At 37.7% G+C, this 22035-nt stretch overlaps 1 protein-coding gene across 3 annotated transcripts; it reads left to right on the plus strand.

Annotated features, from left to right (window-relative positions):
- The first annotated feature begins 823 nt into the window (after window positions 1-823).
- Window positions 824-12860, plus strand: MTRF1L (mitochondrial translation release factor 1 like). 3 transcript variants are annotated; one of them, XR_012489167.1, is made up of 7 exons: window positions 824-1151; window positions 1971-2050; window positions 3667-3850; window positions 6098-6261; window positions 7373-7490; window positions 10698-10917; window positions 12347-12860. XR_012489167.1 is itself a non-coding variant. In XM_074309488.1 (7 exons), the coding sequence occupies exons 1-7, from the start codon at window positions 884-886 to the stop codon at window positions 12545-12547; spliced, it is 1152 nt and encodes a 383-aa protein (XP_074165589.1). In that variant the 5' UTR covers window positions 829-883; the 3' UTR covers window positions 12548-12860. The 3 variants fall into 3 exon arrangements, 2 of the variants coding, with proteins under 2 accessions (XP_074165589.1, XP_074165590.1); XM_074309488.1 differs by having other exon boundaries at window positions 829-1151; window positions 10781-10917; XM_074309489.1 differs by lacking the exon at window positions 824-1151 and having other exon boundaries at window positions 3692-3850; window positions 10781-10917.
- Window positions 12861-22035: the final 9175 nt, after the last annotated feature.

A 22035-nucleotide genomic window follows, 5' to 3' on the forward strand; every position in this document is an offset into this window, starting at 1 on the left:
AATTGAAGATCTATTGAAAAAATAATTTTGAAGGAACTAGATATCATAAAAAGAACTATCATAGCTACTTTACAAGATTTATAGAATAAGAATACCTTCCTCATCAGTTTACCACATCACACGTCGAAAGAACAAACAAGAAATCAAACAAAAGAGGAAAATGCACACATGCTAGTAAAGTGTGAAAGCCCCACCTCTTCCCATCGCGTACTATCGTTAGAAAAGGAAGAAAGGTGGACATTGTAAAGAGGACTCCACGGTAGGTATTACAATAGAGGTAATGGTTACTAGAAACAACAACGCCCCGCAAATCCAAGGGGAATAAAAATGACTTCCCTGGACGATAATAAACTGGTAAGAGGTTTCGGGACTGGTTCCAACACCAAGTTTGGGAAAGAAGTCTTTTTTTTTTTCCCCTTACAGCTTCCTTTGTTTCCACGCCCTCCTCTGGCTCCGTTAGCACTGGTCTTTTTCTGGAGCCAATTCAAGAGATCTTTAAAAGATGTTTCCCGCCGCCTAGGATTGGCCGACGGTCTGGACAAAAGAACACAAAACTTGGAGGCGGTCCCTCAGTTTTCTGGATGCAGAGGCCATACACGCTTCCACGTGTTGCTTAAACACACCCTCTGTCAAAAATCAGCTGCAGTTTTTGACCACACCCCCTTTTGCCAGTGATAGCCAATGGAATCATCCTTTCCAGCTTAAGGTTGGGAAGGGACAGAAAGGTTCTTTAAAGTTTAAACCACGTGTAGCTGCAGTGCCAGAGTCAGACCTCCGCGAGCACGATTTTCAGGCCCTGGAGCTCCGCCTCTTCTCGCGAGAATTAACGAATGCCCCCGGATTTGTCTGAAGGATTCCGATTCCGGTTCGACTAGTAGCAGTTATGAGATCGCTTCTGCCTTTCCGAGCCGTTCGATACCTATGGGCCGGTGGAGCACTAGTCAAGACTCCTAGTAGGCCGGTGAGCTCTGGCAACCCTCAGCTGGAGGAGCTGTTTGCCAGCGGCGGCGCCATGAGAAGTTTCCTCGAACGCCTGGCGAAACCCAGGTTCCAGGCCCCATCCTGGGTACAGGGACCGGAATTGGCGATGGCGTCCCAGAGACTGAGTGAGAAGGAGCAGGAACTTCGGGAGACGGAGCGGCTGCTGGAGGGTGAGGGTGCAAGAAGAAGGGAACGTATGGAGACGGGGGCCGGTCCGGGTCTCTTGGGGAGTCTTTTCTGTCACCTCCTTCGATTTGTGTTAAAACTACTTGTTCTGATAGCTTGGAAGGTTAGGACGAATTCGAGATTAATTCCTCCCATATGTATTCTAAATTCCCTCCTTTTCCTTTATACCTGTTTGTGGTTTTGGAAGTCATTTTCTTTTTCAAATGTATTTATTACTGCCATTTCATCACAGTCATTTTAGCCCTCACCGTTTTGAGCCCTCTCTTCGGTTCAATTTAATTAAGCAAAAACTTTAGGCCATAAGACTGCCTCTGACGTCATGTATCTTCTCTCCCCCTCCCTCTTTCGGTCTCCGTCCGTCCCTCAGTCTTTCTCTCCAAAGCCCCAAAAAGTTACTTTAGAACTTACTTAGTTACTTAAAAAGAAACTTAGAAAATGAATGTTAAAATGTATTTGTAATTGAGAAATAATGAAATAGGTAAAACACTTTTTTAAAAGGAAATATTGTTTAATAAACTTTTAAATAGTCAAAGGAAATCTTAGATTATTTGGAAATTTTACTTTCGTTTTAACTATTAAGTTGTCTAAAGAATTCTGTAGTCAAGATCGAAGCCACAATTAATATTCTCTAATATAAGATATCTCTCAGGTTGAATATCTGTACAAGTATCTTGGAAAGTTACTTTGTTATTTGCTGTAAAAAAAAAAATTATTAAGCATGTATATTTTCTCTACACAAAACTATTTTCTTAGAATTTATTAATTAAAATTAACTATATAAATTAAATTCTTTGCTTTCTTAGATGAGAATGAAGACATAAGAAAACTTGCAGAAAGTGAAATAATATCCTGTCAGAAAGAATTAACCAAATTGAAGCAAAAGGTATTGTACTTTTGAAAAATAGGTGATATAGTCAGAAAAAACATTTTTTGACTTTTTTCACTGCTTTCCCTAGAAGGGAAGTTTCATAACCATGTGAATCACATGGATTGAATATTGCAATAATGCTGGCTTGTAACTCTTTCCTGAAATTTTAGTGATATATAGAGAATTGTTATTACATCAATATGAAGTGAAAGTGGAATTTTAATTGTAATACTTTAAATTTAAAATTAAATTTTAACCAGTAGTGGAAATTCTGTTCCGTTCTTAGCTTATCCTGTGAGATTCTGGATCTGTCCATTTTGGGGGGGGTTTCTTTAGATCTCTTGACTTTGCATGCCTATCAGTGGAGCTTTAAATCTAGCTGACAAATGTTTAAGCAGCTACTGTATTCTAAGCATTGTGCTGAGCATTGGGTATACAAAGAAAAACAAAAAGCAAACTGCCCACTCTCAAAAAGCTCAATTCTAACACAGGAGATAAGTATATGAATAAGGATAAATACAAGGTAATCTCCATGGGTTTGAGCTTTTGTGCAGAAGATGGGACTTGAAAGAAACATTCTCACTGCATAACTAGTCGTAACTTTTCACTTTTCTTACTGAGGATATTATACTGATTATCCAAATTCTTTTTTGTGTGTTTCTGTGTACAAATATATATGTACATACACATACACACTGCAACTTATTCTCTTTCACCATGTGCTTCTCACCCTTTGGTTGACTCACAAATTTAATTCTTTAGAGACTGTAATCTATGACTCTCAGCCATATAGCATCACCAGAAGAATATTGGTATAATAAAGACAGGCTTTTATTTCATAGAAAAATTTGGGTACTAATAAAACTACTATGTGATAATTCAACTCCTAGTCAATTTGGGGTCCAATTTACTAACTGCAGTGAATATCTAAGGTATAGTGTTTATTAATACACTAGCTCTGGGTTGTCTATCCAATTGTATGTTGCAGTCTGTACAATAGGCATTTTTAAAATCAATTTTTATTTGTATCAAAAAGGAGAAAAAAAAACAGCAAAAATAGCATCTTTTTTAAAATCTGAAAATATATGCATTGTTCCATACCCATGGAACTCCCAACCCTACAAAAGTGTGAGTTCAAAGCCTTAAACCTAGGATTATTTATTCCTAGGAATAAATCTCATGACATCAAATCAAGTGCTCTTTCTACTGTGCCTTATTGCTTCTCAGTGGTTCCATAATAATTTGTAGTTTGTAAACATGTGTGTGTGTGTGTGTGTGTGTGTGTGTGTTTCTCTCCAAGTATAATAAAAATTTGGGACAAGGGCTATGGTTTTTATTTCTTTTTGTATTCTACTTTCCTATTATAATGCTTTCTCCACAAAGAATGCATACTAAATTGAAAAGCAGTTTAAATATGTAGAAATGTATAAATACTTACTAGATATTAAACTTACAATACCAACATATTAATATTAGATAATTTTAAGTCTTGTTGTATTGTTAATTATATCGAGATATGTATCTGTAACAGCATTGTTAAGTTTAACATTTGTTCCTATCTGCCAATAAAAGCTTTCTTCAAATTTTTAAATATCTGTCTTAAATATGAGGGTTGACATTTGTTTTTACAGATAATCTTACTCTTGATTCCCTCAGAAGAAACAGATGAAAATGACTTAATCTTGGAATTAACTGCTGGAGTTGGTGGTCAGGAAGCTATGCTGTTTACTGCAGAGATGTTTGAAATGTACCAGCGATATGCTACATATAAAAAATGGCATTTTGAAGTACTGGAATATTTTCCCAATGAAATAGGTCAGTAATATATCAATAACATGGAATTTAGTAGGATGATTTCATTATTCAAGTAAAGAGCATTAGAATTGAAGCTATACAAAATAACTGTTTGGACATGTATACATATATTGTGTTTAATTTATACTTTAACATGTGTATTGGTCAACCTGCCATCTTGGGGAGGGGGTGGGGGGAAGGAGGGGAAAAATTGGAACAAAAGGTTTGGCAGTTGTCAATGCTGTAAAATTACCCTTGTATATATCTGGTAAATAAAAATTATAATTAAAAAATAATAATAAAAAGCAAAAAAAAAAAAAAAAAAAAGAATTGGAGCTATATATGGGTTCATATTCTGTCTCTGAAATAAACTGTGACAGTGGCAGGTTTCTTCCTCTCTGAGCCTTAATTTGTTCAGTTTTAAAATAAGAGTAATAATGACAGAAACTAGGGATTGATCCACACTTAACACCTTACATCATGATAAATGGGTTTATAACCTAGGCATAAAGAATGAGATTATAAATAAATTAGAACAATATAAGATAGTTTACCTCGAACACCTGTGGAAGAAGAAGGAATTTATGACCAAAGAAGAACTAGAGATCATTATTGATCACAAAATAGAAAATTTTGATACCAAATTGAAAAGTTTTTGTACAACCAAAACTAATGCAGACAAGATTAGAAGGGAAGTAATAAACTGGGAAAACATTTTTATAGTCAAAGGTTCTGATAATGGCCTCATTTCCAAAATATATAATGAATTGACTCTAATTCATAAGAAATCAAGTCATTCTCCAATTGATAAATGGTCAAAGGATGGACAAACAGTTCTCAGATGAAGAAATTGAAACTGTTTTTAGCCATATGAAAAGATGCTTCAAGTCATTATTAATCAGAAATGCAAATTAAGGCAACACACCTGTCAGATTGGCTAGAATGACAGGGAAAGATAATGTGCAATGTTGGAAGGGATGTGGGAAAACTGGGACACTGATACATTTTTGGTGGAATTTGACTACATCTAGTCATCCTGGAGAGCAATTTGGAACTATGCTCAAAAAGCTATCAAACTGTGCATACCCTTTGATCCAGCAGTGTTATTACTGGGCTTATATCCCAAAGAGATCTTAAAGAAGGGAACGTATGTGCAAGAATGTTTGTGGCAGCCCTCTTTGTAGTGGCCAAAAACTGGAAACTGAGTGGGTGCCCATCAATTGGAGAATGGCTGAATAAACTGTGGTATATGAATATTATGGAATATAATTGTTCTGTAAGAAATGACTAACAGGATGATGTCAGAAAAGCCTGGAGAGACTTACATGAACTGATGCTGAGTAAAATGAGCAGGACCAGGAGATCATTATATACTTCAACAACAATACTATATGATGATCAATTCTGATGGATGTGGCCCTTTTGAACAATGAGATGAACCAAATCAGTTTCAATAGAGAGTAATGAATTGATCCAGCTATACCCAGCAAAAGAACTCTGGGAGATGAGTATGAACCACTAAATCCAATCCCTCTAATTTTGTCCACCTGCATTTTTTATTTCCTTCACAGGCTAATTGTACACTATTTCAAAGTCCTATTCTTTTTGTACAGCAAAATGATTGTTTGGACATATGTACATATATTGTATTTAACATATACTTTAATATATTTAACATGTATTAGTCAACCTGCCATCTGGGGGAGAGGGTGGGGAGAAGGAAGGGAAAAATTGGAACAAAAGATTTTGCAATTGTCAATGCTGAAAAATTACCCATGTGTATATCTTGTAAATTAAAAAAAAAAAAAAAAGTATTATATACTACCTACTGAAAAGAATTGTTAAGATGAGAGCACATGGTTTAAAATGCTATAAAAATGTTCATTGTTATTTTTAAGAAAAGATTTTGGAAATAAGGAATAAAAATACAGGTTATTAACTATTTATAAACTATAAAAATGTTATTTGTGACACAATGATAAAACATTGGTCCATTCCTTCCCAAGAGTGTCAAAGAGCATATATTTTTATGTTCCCCTGTGCCTAATATGGTGCGTTGTACAAAATAATTTAATCAATATGATAAAAACATATTCTGGGATTTAGGACATGTTGAAATAATACTGCTTAGCTCAGGGAATAACTTATACTATTTATAAAATTTGAATGCTTACTTTCTTTTTATTGTTGGTAAATTATATTTTAAGGTGGTAAGAGTTATAGTAATAGCAGTAATGAATATAAATTGTGCTTCCTCTGTCTTGTAAGGTGGCCTAAGACATGCATCTGCCAGTATTGGGGGATCAGAAGCTTATAGACACATGAAGTTTGAAGGAGGTGTGCATCGAGTACAACGGGTGCCAAAAACTGAAAAACAAGGCCGGATACACACCAGCACAATGACTGTAGCAGTACTGCCCCAGCCTACTGAAGTAAGGAATACTTAGTTATTCTTGGAATCATTCTATAGTTCTTTTTCTTATTATAGTTTTACTTGGTTTTGATAATCCATGATTTCATTTTGGGTTGTAAGAAAGGGGAAATTAGAACTTTCCTGTGTAACTTGTAAATTATTCACACGCTTTTGCTGAGGTCTTTGTTCTAGCACCATTTTCACTGGTGAGAGGACTAAGCTAAGCTGCCTTCCATTGATTGCAAAGTAACCTAATTTGTTTACAATGAATTCTATTCAAGTATATGACTGATTCTATTATATTAACTATATAGAGAAAATGCTACTTCACTAGTTAAAAATTTCACATTTTATCTAAAATTCATTTCTAATTCTAAAAGCCCAGAACTAAATATATGCTGGGTTTTTAAAAAATTATTATTTGCTTAAAGGTTAGATATTTCCTGAAAATAACAAATTAATTGAAAAGTGTTTCTAAAAATGGATATAGACTAGGTGGCTACATAGTAATCATAGGATGATAGCCTTTAAGCTGAAAGGGAATTTACAAGCCATTTAGATCAATGCTAAACTCAAACAGAAATGGGGACCACTAAATCATACAGAAGGATCTTTGTGGATTGCATTTTGACTTAGAAAATATAGTAACTTTGTTTTTTGGGGGGGTTTTGTTGTTAAATATTTTCCAATTACATTCCATTTCCAAGGCTGCAACTTGTAAGTTGCATATTTGAAACCTCTGGTTCAGCCCCATCATTCTGTCTACATGTTAGAATTGTTAGAAAATGGATCCCAGACCACTCTCAAAAACTTAACCAGTTTAGTCCTTATTCATTTTGTTTAATGAATTCTGAGATATTCCATAAAAATTATTTTAGCCAACAAATTCAATTTAATTTGTATACAGCCTTTTTACTATAGCTGTCTTGAAGTAGAAGCTTGCTAATTTCCAGGGAATCCCTATTTTGAGATAAAAAGCATCTGGAAAAAATTCATAATGGCATTCTTTTGAATGTTTCACAAAGCACTTTGATATCTTTTTTTTTTTTTTTTTTTTTGCTTAATATATAATCATACATAAACATGTGTATATGTGTGGAATGATTTTTAATTCTATTTTTCTCATATAGATTAAGCTGGTAATCAATCCTAAAGATTTACGAATTGAAACTAAGCGAGCTAGTGGAGCTGGGGGTCAGCATGTAAACACTACTGACAGTGCTGTTCGAATAGTCCATCTTCCAACAGGTACTTCTTGATTTTCTAACACAGAAGTTGCAGGTTATTATATAAGCTCAAATGAGTGTTGTAATGTGGTAAGTTTTGCTAATAATAAAATAGATCTCTTGTTATTGGTATAAAAAATTTAGTAAAGAGCCTTTGAATAATTTTTAAAAAATTAAAATATAGACAGACTTATTGTAGTGAAACTTTCTGATGGCAGAAAACACCTAAAGTTAGTACTGTAGATAGTTTAAGTTTAGAAGATTGTTCTATTAAAGAATATTAATTCACAGGACAGCTAGGTAATGCAGTGGATAGAGCATCAGCCCTAAAATCAGAAATACCCGAGTTCAAATTTAGCCACAGACACTTAACACTTCCTAGCTGTGTGACTCTGGGCAAGTTACTTAACCCCAATTGCCTCAGCAAAAAAAAAAAAAAAAGAGAGAGAGAAAGAGAATATTAACTCACTAGATGAGTAGTTCTTTAGATAAACCCCTCAAAATTATATATGTCTTTATTATTTTAAAAATATCCTTCACAGAATAATCATGGCCTCATCTTTATCACACATTTCTCTGGGCATATGGGCAGGCAGAATGAAATTAAGTATTTCAGATAACTTGATAAATTAAACTGGTTTTTGCCTGACTACTTGCTGTAGGATAATTTGTGCACCTGAACTTGCTTAAAGTTGGTGTGGAAATTTCAAAGTGTTTCAAAGGAAAATATGCATATTTTAAAGGAGTAGGAAATACAAATGAGCTAGGTAGGAGTGGAGTTGTAGATGGACTTTTTCTGATTGCCTTTTATAGAAAATGGTTCAACACTGTTTAAATTCAAATCATTATATGTTTCAAAAGGTTGATTACTGGTTTAATACATTTACTGGTATTCTTCCCCTGATAAATTTTTCTGTACTCTCCTTCACCCTCTGATTTTAACTTTGAATAAATGTATTTTTCCCCTTTCCATTTTCCACCTAGAAGGCTGCTATTGTCAAAAACAATGTAATTTTCTTTTTTTTTTTTTTTAGTCTTGCTTTTAATGTTTTTATATGTGCCTGGGTAAGTACCTGAAAAATGCTTTTCACCTTCCTGTAAACAAAATACTTTCCAAAAATTCTAGATTAGACTTTGAAATAAGTGTGTAAGTATCCTTGCATACCCTGATAATATTCATTGACCTTTGGAGATTTTAGTCTAAGTTTTTGTGTAGTACTTCTGTAGAAATAAATTTTTCTTCACTGCTTAAATGTCAGTATTGAAAAGACAGCATTTACAGTCTTCAAAATTTCAGAAATAAATGTCAAAATTAAATTCTCAAGGAATAATGAAAGTTTTACTCCTATGAAAAACTAACAAGATTTTTTAAGTTTATAGATGTTAAGTTGTGTTATCTAGCTTTTGCTTAAGTCATGTCAAGCAGTCAGAAAGCATTTATTAAGGACTAGGTGTGAAGAATATAGAGAAAAAAATATATATATTCTCTGCCTCAAGGACCTTATATTCTATTGTGGGTGGCAACATGTACAAATGCAATTATATGTAAAATAAATGCAAGGTACCTCTTTAATCAGAGTGCTTAATTTTTCTAAGATTTCCTTCATGCTTCTAAGTTCCCAAATCAAATTCTATATTTGAAAAATTCAAATCTTAAACTTACTAGTTTAACTTAAAATTATTAAATGTATTAGTCCTGTTAAACTTATTATGACACACACCTCACCCACCTACCTTCCCAAGGAATAAACAAACAAATGCTCTATGGAAAAGTTAACTTTTCAAGTCCTCTTGAAGTAGGGGAGTGATGGAAATTTGAGGAGGAACTTTACCACTTCACAATAGTGCCCATTGCCCATCTTCTGGGATTTAAGCTCCTGAGAATGTAATACCACCTTGTGATTTCTTACTGTCTCAGTTTTAGCTATACACAAAAGCTGAAACCCAACTTGCCTGTTTACAAGCCCAGATAAATGAATGAGCAATGTATATTTATAGCTTTATGGTCACATTTGAAAGGTAACAGAGTATACAAGATCTTATACTTAATATTTAACTCTAAAAATGCATTTGATTCAGTATAACAAAATGTAGCCTTAAAGGCTCTCTTTGAACAGTTATCTCCTTCACACAATGTTTTGATAAACAATTAACTGACAACTCTATGATTATCAGATTACTGATCTAGGATTCGAAGAGAAAAGTTTACCAGAGGTGTTTTTCACCTTCATGGAATAGGTACAGCACAGCTACAAACTGAAAAGAACTTCCTTATAAAGGGATAAATTTCTTCTGAGGCTTATTTGCAGCTTGAATTGATTGCAGTTTTGTGCTGATTGTACCAAAGCCCAGAACTTTGTAGTCTTTGAAATGCTACTAAAAGTCTTCGAAGAATTCAGCTTTACTATTCACATAAGAAAAAGCCAGGACTATTTTATGTCCAAACTGTAATATGCAATTGGCTGGACAGCTTATTGAATGTATATTATATATTGAATGTTTCACATATTGTACGTATGTAAGAAAAATAGTGCAAATGGACAGTGAATTGGGCCCAAAATTAAGAAAAGAAAAAAGTGGGCTAGATTGAATTTGGGAAATTGTTCAACATTTTGCTATTTTTCAAACAGGACGACCATCAACTGACTAGGCATTTTTTTCTAGCTATTTCCTATTCCTGGAACTCTGTTCCTCATCTCTACTTCCTAATTTCTCTGGCTTCCATCTTTCTCCAAGCTTTTCTCAGTCCTTCTTAAGTTTCTTCCCTCCAGGATAATTTCCAGTTTATCTTCCATATGCTCTTTTTTATGTATAGCTATTTGTGTGTTGTCTTCTCGATTAAAAGTTCCTTATAAGGAACTGCTTTTTCCTCTCTGTGTGTCCCCTGGACTTGACACTTTGCCTGAGAGAGAGATATTGTTTTTGTTTGTTGGCTGACTGACCTTATGGAGACTTTGAGAGGAAATGAATGTGAATGGATAGCAATCTATACCTCTGGAAGGAAGTTAACCACATATTTACGGCAGAACTTGAATAGTGCAATACTTTTTAAAGATGAATCTTCAAAGAAAACTTAATTTGAAAGTAGGAGGAAATATATATCTCCTGTGTTAAATGATTTATGCTTATTGTTTGATAAATGTGTAAAATGGGAACATTTATTCTGTAATTGGAACTGCTTTTATAGTTTCATTTTTCACGAGAGCTCTCTTTTTTTCTTATGAAATAGAAAAAGGAAGAGAAGGAAAAAAGAAGCATTAAAACATGAAGAAAGCTTTCTGTTAAAACTCTCATTCTCATGACACTATTCAGGTGTTGCTACTGAATGCCAACAAGAGAGGTCTCAAATAAAAAATAAAGAAATGGCCATGAAAAAGTTACGTGCAAAACTATATGGCATACAACTAGAAGAAGAAAACAACAAAAGATACAATGCTAGGAAGATTCAGGTAAATGTTCTTTATTGATACAATAAAAATAAAAGGATCTAGAAGAAAATGTTTAGATAGGATTTAGAAGAAAAAAAACTTAGAAGCATTGAAAAAAGCTGAATTTATCCCATTTCAAACTGCTAAGAAATGTGTTTATAATTTATATATATATGATATTTTATATATATATTTTTTATATGATAATATATATATTTTTTATATATGATTATATATATATGGTAATTTATATCTTCAATTAGAAAGTTATTCAAATCAATCAAGTTTAAGTTAAACAAAGTACTAGATAGACTTCAGTTTCTTGTTGTTCTTTCATCCTATGGGCATTTTTAAGTTCAATTGAATATACATATCTTTGGCACTTTTTGTCAGCCTAGGTTCTTGGGGAAGATAAAAAAATGTTTAAATAAGATAGTCCTAGCTAACAAGTAATTTACAGGCTAGTAGGATGTGAGAGGAGGCACTTTGGTAGCACGGTGGATAAAGAGGAGCCAGGTCAAGTTGAGAAGACTCATCTTCTTGCATTTAAATCTGCCCTCTGAAACTTACTAGCAGTGTGACCCAGAGCAAATCACTTTAACCATGTTTACCTCAATTTCCCATCTATAAAATGAGCTGGAGAAGGAAATGCCAAACCACTCCAATAGCTTTGCCAAGAAAATCCCAAATGGAATGATTAAGAATCAGGCATGAATGAAAAAATAATTGAACAGGATGTAATGACAAGCAAACAGTACTATAAATAATAGTATTATAGATAACTTCACAAAGAATCTTTCTTAGTAGGTATGTCTCGTATTTTTAATAATACAGGTATTCCTCTCTTAAAATCCTACCACCTAAAAGCCTTATCAAGGTTTCTTAAAGGTATCTTAAACCAGAGCAGATCATAAGTTCTTTGTTTTTACCAAGCAAGAAATATGAATAGGTCCAGTGACAAACTGGCTTCTAAGGATCAACTAAGTTGAGAGATTGGTTGCTAGATGATAATTATTATCTATAACAATGAAGTATATAATTTCATGGAAAAAGTATCCACACATAAATGCACAGAAATTTTGAAGTACTCAGATTTTTATGAGTTTTCTTTTTGTTTTTCAGGGAGGGGTAAGGAGCAGGATGTGGACAAGTGTTATCCTCACTTGTTATTTGATTAGTTTCCTTAGGAAACTATCTACTAGTACAGATCAGCATTTGCCTGCAATTTATAATTGTATATACCAAGAGGTTTGATTGACTACCCAAAGCAATATATCCAGCATGTATAGGAAGCCTCTCATCTACCACACTATGATCTAAATACTATTAGAGGCATTAAATTATTAATATTTAATTTAGTTTGCATTGCAATCTAAGTAATGATACGATTGTTAAACTGTATTTTATTTATCTCTTGTAAACTGCAAAATAATTATATTTTGTTTTGTAGATTGGAACCAAAGGAAGATCAGAAAAAATAAGAACATACAATTTTCCACAAAATAGGGTTACAGATCACAGAATAAGCAAATCATTGTATGACATACAAAGTTTCATGCTAGGTGAATATCTACTAGATGAACTTTTTCAGTCATTAAAGGAATATGCTGATTATGAATCTGTAACAGAAATTATTTCAGAAAAATGTTAATTTGTCCACAAAAAAATCTGTATTGTAGTTTCTATTATGTCATCTTTAATGTCTACTTGAACATTATATTCATTTATCTATAAATATGTATTTTAACAATAAGGGGAAGCCAGAGTAATTTAATTTGTGTTTCAGTTTAAGGACTGTTCCTTTTGTTATATTGTCAAAAGCAGATAACTTTCTAGGCTTTTTCACATTCTGTAAATGTGGTTGTAAATGTATTTGTTATCCTAATAATTATTTTCTTTTTGATTCAAATCAACAGATATTAAATGCCTATTAAGTGAAAGAATTAAATAGATAACTGGTTTAATAAGTCTTCTTTCTGTGACTTTTTTTCCCATTATTATAATTGGGTTATCATAAAAGCCAACTCAGGGGTACGTTATACCAGATCCTGTCTTGAGTGGGTGGAAAACAGACCTCTTGAGGTTGCCCGTCATGGCAATTGTGTGGACTTACTGCCATGGTTCTAAAAATAAATAAGTCAAACCTCAAATCATCCACCACCCGGGGTCACACTAATCCCGTCATGGGCTCAGTCACAGCTTACATAAGAAATGGGGTAGGATATGATTGAGACCAAGTCTTGGAAAGACACCGGGGAAAATGGGGGAGGAAGGAGGGGTACAAGAATTCTGAAAAATATAGTATTTGTGGCAAGGGATTCTGACACTCGTAGCAGTCAAAATTTACATAGAATTACAGGGTTGCAGAAATCAATTTTCTGTCAAAGAATACATGAAGTTATTTGCAGAAAACAATTTTCTGATAAAGATTACATAAAGTTAGAAAACAATTTTCTGATAAACTTAGGCACAGAGGAATCAGTTGATTATATAGAATTTTTTTGAAGACATGCGCATAGTCTGTCTCTCATCCGCCTGCACCAGGATTTTTTCAGTAGATCTTCAGTAAACTGCAATCGTTCTTTTGACTGTTCAAAGGTTTCTTGATTCTGTAGCTGGTGGTAGAAGATGTGACTCTTCCTGTCAATGGCGGAATCTACTTGGGATTTTACAAATGTAGTTAGTTTGTTAAAGGCCCAAGGGCCGAAGGAGATTAGGAGTAGTAGGCCTATAAAAGGGCCAAGAAGACTGGGGAGAAGGGTGGAAAACCAAGGAGATGTAGAGAACCAATTTTTGTACCATGATTCCGATTTTTCCCTTTCCCTTTTTCTTTTTTCTAGACTGTCCCTTATCTTTTGTAAGCTATTGTCTACAAGACCTAATTTGTCCGAGAAAAAACAACATTCTTCTTTAAGTGCAGCACAGAGACCTCCTTGTTGTAGAAACAGCAAGTCAAGACCTCTGCGATTTTGTAAAACAACCTCAGCTAAGGAGGCAACTGAGTCTTTTAGATATTGTAACCCAGTTTGTAGTTCTAAAATGTCCTTATCTACGGCAGCACTGAGTTGATAGAATTGATTACTGGATTGTACATAGGAGGCAATGCCTGTGCCTGCCCCCACGGCGCTTAAACCAAGCAAGGCGGTGATGGTTAGAGCAGTCAGAGGTTCTCTCTTAACTCTAGTGGGCTTATCAAGGAAGTTGAGAAAGTCTTCTGGGGCGTGGATAGAGAGATGGGGGAACAAGATTATAAGAACACAATAGTCTTTATCAGAAATGTAGTCAGTATTGATTACAAAGGTTGTCAGCCGTGATGAGCATGCAAGATATGTGCCCTTAGGGGCAGAGGTATATTTTTCGGTAACAGTGGGAGTAATTGTTTGGTTACAAATAGGTGCTAGTGGAGCCGGAGGGAGCATTGAGGGACCAAGGAGACATGTCCCTAGTCCCGTGATTTTGGAGATGGTTAGACCTTGGGTGTGGTCGGGAGCCCATCTAAGAGAAGATGCATCATTGGTAAAGTTCAAATCACCAATTAGGGCAAGCCCTTCATAAAATGGGGGGGTTGAGGAGTAGCAAATCCAACATTCTTCAAATGAGGAAATGTTGAGGTGATGGATAGCCTGTATTGAAGCATTGACTAGTGCTAGGATAGTTGAGGAGGGGGAGGAAGGGCCAGTGTGAATGGTAGGGCGATAGAGAGTGGAGGTGGGGTATGAAGGTATAAGAGATGTTGGGGTGATTGGTTTGGGAGGAGATTTCGGTACGGGAGGTTTCTTGGTTTTAGGGGGGATTTTTGGGATGAGTTCTTGATTGGGGCCTATAGCTGCTTGTGATGTACCGAAAGGTGTACGGTAGAGCTTAATGGTAAATGTGAATCCATTATGATAGCCATGTTTGTATAATCGAAGTCCCCATTGAAGCCCCACTTCCCATATTTGTTTGTTTTGTTTGCCTTTCTCGGTAAAGGATATTTTTAACGGGTGACACCAAGACCGACAAGCTGGGTCAGCCAGATTGTCGACATCACCAGCGGAGGCCCAACTCCCATATTTCTCTAGGCCAGCAGATTTTTGATGACTATAGCTGGCCTTGACAGTAATATAGTCCCAAGAGGATGACGGTCCCCAGGACGTGTCACCTGTAGTTTCGCACCCCCAAGAGGCGCAATAAAAGTCACTGGGGCCGCCACATTTGTAGGTTAAACTTTTATCCCTGTGTCTAGGACCAGGGCAGACATAAAAGGTAATAGTTCGTGTAACTGTTCTCAAATAAGGGGTCAATGCATCCCCATAGGGTATCAGGGTCGTATTTTCCATGTGGGGGAGTGTGGCCATGGTAATCTTGTATATCCCATCCTGCAGCTCCTTTTGCAAGCTGACATAGATCCGGATAAAGATCTGGCCAAGGGTAGTTTTTATGGTCTTGTATAATGGTATTTTTCCATGCTACATCTCCCCATGAGTTCATAACGACCCATGTGTAGTTGTAAATACGATAGGCCGAATAGGTTTGGTGTAGAAGGTTCATGAAGATAAAAGTAAGGGACATCATACTTAACGTGTTATTGTTAGTATCGGGATAGCTCAAATGGGGCAAGGAACTGGCAGTATGCGTTGGCAGCACAGGATACCGATGATGATTGCAAGGATCAACAAGGCAATTATGATCCCGAGGAGCACTGGGTCCATTGACCTGTGGATAAAGCAGAGAACGCATTTTCTCAGGGTGACTCCCTGGGTGAATTATTATAGCTTAACTCATTTGGAGTATTTAGATGTTTGACCAGTCTTTCAGGGAGCCATCTAGCATTCTGAGCTTGGGTGTCATAGACACAGGCATGTCCTTTTCCCCAAATGAGAACAGGGTCTGGACCATGCCATTGACCAGTGAGTGGATCTTTCCATTTAACATAGGCATAGTTATTAGCTGTAGAAGGGTGCCAAAGGCGATCTGCAGCTGTTTTTCCTTCATTGTCCAAGGTTAAGAAGTTAAGTACAAAGAGTGCATGATTTAACAATGTTTTATGATTGCTTTTCCGAGTGTAAAGGATCTCGGTGCCAGATTACAACTTAGTCAACATTCTTTTGAGCGTTTGGTGAGCTCTTTCAACAATACCTTGTCCTTGGGGGTTATAGGGAATTCCAGTAATATGTTTGATACCCACCTGGGCACAAAATTGTTTGAATGGGGAGCTAGTGTATCCAGGGCCATTATCTGTCTTCAGGATTCTGGGTGTGGGAAGTACTGCTAGGGAGGCCATAACATGACTGATGACATTTTTGGAAGCTTCTCCAGCTTGTAAAGTAGCAAAGAGGAAGCCGCTGAAGGTGTCTATAGAGACATGGATATACTTGAGTCTACCAAAGGGTGAGAAGTGTGTCACATCCATCTGCCAAATTTCACCAGGGATTAATCCACGGGGGTTAACACCGAGGTGAGGCTCAGGCAAGTGTGTCACACAACCTGAGCATTGCTTAACAATCTGTCTAGCTTGTTCCTTTGTGATTTGAAACCGTTGGCGAAGAGATTGAGCATTAAGGTGATGTAGTTCATGTGCCTTTTTAGCGGCCTCCACAGGAGAGGTGTTTAAGGATGAGACCAGAAAGGCCTGTTTAGTAGCTATATCAACTACATTGTTTCCCTCAGCCAATGGGCCGGGAAGATCAGAATGCGCTCTAATATGGCAAATAAAAAATGGGCTATCTCTTTGTAGAATAACTTTTTGGATTTGAGAAAACACGGGAGAGGCGTTAGTAGAGGGTTTAATGTAAGGAACCGTCTCTAATATTGGGATAGAGTTAGCAATATAAGCACTATCAGTGTAAATGTTCATCGGACCACGGACGTTTCTAAATACCCAAAGTATAGCTGCTAATTCTACAAGTTGGGCTGAGGTATAGGGTGTCTGAAATGAGGTAAGGGCTCCATCTACAGTAATTGCCGCCCTGCCTGAGGAGGATCCATCGGTAAAGATCAGATGAGCTTGTTTAATTGGAGTTACTTTAGTGACTCGTGGGAAGGTTACGGGAGTTTCACCAAGGAATTTTATAAGTTTGTCAGGAGGATATTGATTATCAATGGTTCCTTGGTATGAGATGGTTGCAATAGCCCAAGAGTCATTGTTGTGTTGTAATTGGGATAACTCTGCACTAGTATATGGACAAACAATATGATCAGGGTCTTTCCTGAAAAGTTTAATAGACAGAGTTCGTCCTTCTTGTAAAAGATTTGCTATAAGAAGGGGATAAGTGAAGAGTACCTTATTGGGTGTTGCAGGACTGTGGATCCAATAAAGAGGTACTCCTTGCCATAATAATCCAGTGGGAGAGAAGGTTGTGGAAAAGATAAGTAGCCATAATTTTTTCGTTGGATTATAATAGCCAATATGTTGGGCAGAGATTGCCTGATTGACTTTTTGTAGAGCAGCTTTGCCCTCTACAGTTATAGTGCGTGGAGATGTTGGATTTGAATCTCCTTTTAAAATATCAAAAAGGGGTTTAAGGTCTCCTGTAGTTAATTTTAAATAGGGGCGCAACCAATTTATATCCCCTAGAAGTTTTTGGAAGTCATTTAAGGTATGAAGATGAGTGGTACGGATCTGGGATTTTTGTGTTAAAACATGGGTGAAATGCAGTTCAAAGCCAAGAAAAAATTGCGGAGGGGTTAATTGAATTTTCTCAGGGGAGATACACAGTCCCCTATCCTTTAATGCTTGGATAAGGATTTGGGATACTTTAAACAATTCATCTTTATTGGGGCCAGCGAGGAGAATATCATCCATGTAATGGATTATATATAATTGAGGAAATTGCAGTCTGAAGGGGTCAATGGATTGAGCAACGTATTTTTGACATAGTGTGGGGCTGTTAGTCATTCCTTGCGGAAGAACTTTCCATTGAAAACGAGGGGATGGTCCTACACAATTAATAATAGGAATAGTGAAGGCAAATCTTTTAGTATCCTCTGGATGTAAGGGAATAGAGAAGAAACAATCCTTGAGGTCTATAATAATTTTATGGAAGTGTGCAGGTATGGCTACAGGGGTTGGGAGGCCTGGTTGAAGGGCTCCCATAGGGACCATAGTTTTGTTTACTGCTCTTAAATCATGGAGCAATCTCCATGCTCCTGATTTCTTTTTTATTACAAAGATGGGTGTATTCCATGGGGAATTAGAGTACTCTATATGACCTGCATCCAATTGCTGTTGAATTAAAGTTGTTGCAGCCTCTAATTTTTCTTTGGGGAGGGGCCACTGGTCAATCCAGACGGGAGTATCAGATTTCCATGTGATTTTGTCCGCCTGTAGGCTGGGGAGACCAGTGGCCCTTATAAAAAATGGTTTTGATAACCTAATCCAGTGCGGTCTAGGTGGGGCTGTAACTGGATGGGCTGAGTAATGCCCTGTTTATTTTTTCCTAACCCTTGCCGGGGGAGGAATCCTTGATTTAGCATTTGTTCTGTAATAACCAAATTGGGGCTACACATTATAATTCCCATTTGTGAAAGGATGTCTCTTCCCCATAAGTTAACAGGGAGGTTCGGTATTACATAGGGGCGTACTGTGCCTTTGTTTCCTTCTGAATCCTCCCAGTTTAGTATTTGGGAAGATTCCATGGTGTTGCTAGATTGCCCTATGCCCTGTAGATGTGTCATTGAAGGTTGTAGAGGCCAGGTGATTGGCCAATGAGTGGAAGAGATGACTGTAGCATCTGCCCCTGAATCAATCAACCCAGAGAATGTTTTACCTTGTAATTTAAGTTTCAGTGTGGGCCTGTCTTGGGTTATTGTTTGTATCCAGTATGTGTCTGAGGATCCTGGTGTGGAATCCCCTCTTTTATTTTTAAAAGCTGGATAAGAGGTGTTTAAGGGGAGTGGTAAAGCTTGTGCCAATCTTTGGCAAGGTTGGATTTCTACGGGGTTATGAGTGGCTGAGGCCATGATTTTGATTTCTCCCTCATAATCATTGTCTACCAGGGTAGGATGTATAATTAGGCCCTGTAAAGTGGATGAGGCGCGCCCTATGATAAGAAAAAAGGTCGAAGGAGGAGGGGGGCCAAATATCCCCGTCGGGAGGGCTTGGGGGCCATCTTCTGGTTTTAGAACTGTAGAGGTGGCGGAACACAAGTCCACGTCTGCGCTGCCTGTTGTGGCTCTGCAAAGCTGGATGTTAGCTGGTTCCCCGTGGCTGCTAGGGCAGGTCCTTGGGGGGTCCGGGGAGGACCCTGCCTGCCGTTTCCCTGAAGAGGGGGGCGTATGGGTTTCCCCTCTACATCATGGGTGGAGCGGCAGGCATTGCTCCAATGGTACCCTTTCCTACATCTGGGGCAAAGAGAGGCCGGAGCTGGCCGTTGGCCGCTAAAGGGGTGATTAGTGGAATGATTGCTGGAGGGAGGGTTAGTTATTAGTTGATTCAAGGGGCATTGCCTAGCAAAATGTCCTTCATTGTTACATCTAAAGCATGTCTTAGGGTTCCTATTTTGTTGTAGGGCAGCCCCGATGGCTAAAAGGCCTTCCTTATTAGCCTTAGCTAGTTTATCTGTGGCTGGGTCTATGTCTCTGCATAATTTGATCATTTCATTGAGTGTTTTGTCCCTCCATTGACCTCTAAGTGCGTCACGGCAGGCTTCATTTGCGTTTTCATATGCTAGTCTTTTAACTAGGTGATTTTCAGCAGCCTCTGCACCCTGAGTTCTCTCTGCTGTTTCCAATAATCTACTTATAAATTCTGAATAATCCTCATTATTTTTCTGAAGCACTTTGCTCAAAGGGGCGAGGGCGGAGCCTGAAGTAGGAAGTGCTCGCCAGGCTCCTATAGCTGCCTCTGAGGTCTGTGCCAACAGGCCATAGGGAAGCGTTTTTTGTTTGGCTTCTGTCACATAAGAGCCTTGACCTGTGAGTTTATCTAAGGTCCATTGTCGAGTTTCTTTGTTAGTAGATTGTCTATTCTTTCTCTCGGTAACCGCGCATCTATCGAAAAAATCTGTTTTCCAGGTTAAAAATTGTGCCCTAGAGAGGGTGGCTTGAACTACTCTAATCCACTCACCGGGCATCAAATAGCCTCCCTGTCCTATTGCTTCTAATGCTGATATAGTAAAGGGAGCGTTAGGCCCATATTTTTTAACAGCTGTGTGGAGGTCCTTAATATTTTTAAACTTGGCTCGGGGAGTTTCCCGAATGGGAGTTTCCCTTTCAGCTGTGGGCTCATTGCTATCGGCCTTCACTGTCAGAATCTTGATTAACAGCCTCGTTAGGTGGATCGGGGGAATTATTGTCATTGGGTGGGTCCGGGTTTTGAGCTGGGTTTGATTCATCCCATACTTCATCTGAAGATGAAGCGTGATCTGGAATGTTTTCCTTTTTATTCTGCGATCTGGTTTTAGGTCTAGGTCTTTCAATAACGGGAAGAACGAGGGGATGTTTTGTTTTTTTCTTTTTGGAAAGGGATGGTGTCTCTTTTTTTGTAAGGGAGCCTGATAGGACCTTTTCGGGCCCTTGGGGAAAGAGGGACGATCTCAAAGAATCCTGGATGTTATTAAACTGGAGAGTCATTCGGGCGTATTGTTCTTGTACTGTCAAAATCTCACCAAGCTCCTTTAAATCACAAATGAGTTTTTCCTTAATGGTCCTAAGGTCGGAATTGGGAGCACTGAGAACGGGGGTGGGGAGGGCGTTTTGGGGGAAGTAGTTGGGGAAAGTGAGGGGCAGCGGTTGAGGGTCCCTGACTTGATTTAGAAATATATTTTGGGGATTATACGCAGCTGCCTCTGCCTCTAAGTCCGTAGCATCGGCGTCATTTAGGGTGCCGTCCACAGTTTCGTTTTTTATCGGGCCTGACTTGCTGGATTTATGGGTTTCATTTTTACGTGTATGGGTCGTTGGTGAAGATGGGAGAGTCATTGGATAGGTGGGTAGAGGAGGGTATAAGAGGGGAATCTGGCGTGATGGAGGAGAGTCTAGAATTATTGAAGGAGGGCAAGGGGGAGGCTTTGTCTGTTTATCTTCTAATGGATTTTTTCTATCTTCATCTTCGCATAAAGAAGCCTTAGAGGACGTCCATGAAAGCGGGCGCAAGCAGGACTCAGCACTGATAATAAGTTGTCTGACGCTGCCGTCAGATGCCGCGCTTTCTACAACCTCATTAATGAGTGTCCAATATGGGAAAATATTAAGGCATGGAGTCAGGTCCCTCTTTTCTGAGAATTTCATTTAAGTCCCTGCCTACTTTCTGCCACTTTGCAGGATGGATTTCTGGACCATTAACAATAAACCAAGGACAGACCTTATCAATATAAATGAAAAATTTTATGAGGTCTTTTTTCTTTACCCTAATTCCCCTCTCTCTAAAGCTTTCTTTAAGATCCTTGACAAAAGCCTGTTCTTTAGAGATTTGGGAGCCCATGATTGCGGCGGATTGATTTACTTACCCGTGATCTGTAGAATCTTCGTGGGGTCGATAGACGGGGGCCTGGCCAGGCGGTTCGTCTCTTCTCGGTTCCTTGTCACTGTCAATCCGCCGGGGCGACGCGGATCTTCAGGTCCCTGTTCGGGCGCCAAATGACCCGTCCCGTGGGTCTTGAACTAGGGATGCCTGAAGTCTCGCATCAGCCTGTGAGCTGAAAGCTGGGGAGGCTTCAACCTGGGGATGGGCTGTGAAAAGAAAGAATGGAAACCACTCTGTGTAGTGACAGAATAGCTCGTTTATTGAAGCAAAGTAAAGGGTTTATATATGTTGTGGAGCAAATGCCACGTAGCAAGATAAATTTCCATAGAACAAAGGATATAACATCTGTTGACCATATCTCAGGAAGTCAAGGCAATGTGTGAGTTTTATGGTTGAAACATTCGTCATGTGTTTGACAGGTTTAAGATCTAAAGAATACTTTATTGTTAACACCTGGGTCAGAGAGACCTTGGGGCAGGAAGTTCTCACGCAACCAGGACATTCCTCTGGGAACAAGACTCTTATCTAATCTTAAAATGGTTTACAGATGTCTGGGTGAAGGGCCCTGGCACACCACCTGTTTTATTTGTAGCACATTTTCATGCCAAATCCATGATAGATATAAAAAATGAACTAATGAACTTTAGTTTATAAAAACAAAGGAAACTAATACATGTTGTCCTTAAATGAGATTT

Source organism: Sminthopsis crassicaudata, chromosome 4 (genome assembly GCF_048593235.1).
Source record: "Sminthopsis crassicaudata isolate SCR6 chromosome 4, ASM4859323v1, whole genome shotgun sequence".
NCBI lineage: Eukaryota > Metazoa > Chordata > Mammalia > Dasyuromorphia > Dasyuridae > Sminthopsis > Sminthopsis crassicaudata.

Bases quoted from the DNA above. Each gene is read 5' to 3' on its own strand.
- MTRF1L (XM_074309488.1), top strand. From the start codon at position 884: ATGAGATCGCTTCTGCCTTTCCGAGCCGTTCGATACCTATGGGCCGGT. The intron at 6,262-7,372 runs GTAAGGAATACT...TTTCTCATATAG, and splicing joins TACTGCCCCAGCCTACTGAA to ATTAAGCTGGTAATCAATCC. The intron at 10,918-12,346 runs GTAAATGTTCTT...TTTGTTTTGTAG, and splicing joins ACAATGCTAGGAAGATTCAG to ATTGGAACCAAAGGAAGATC.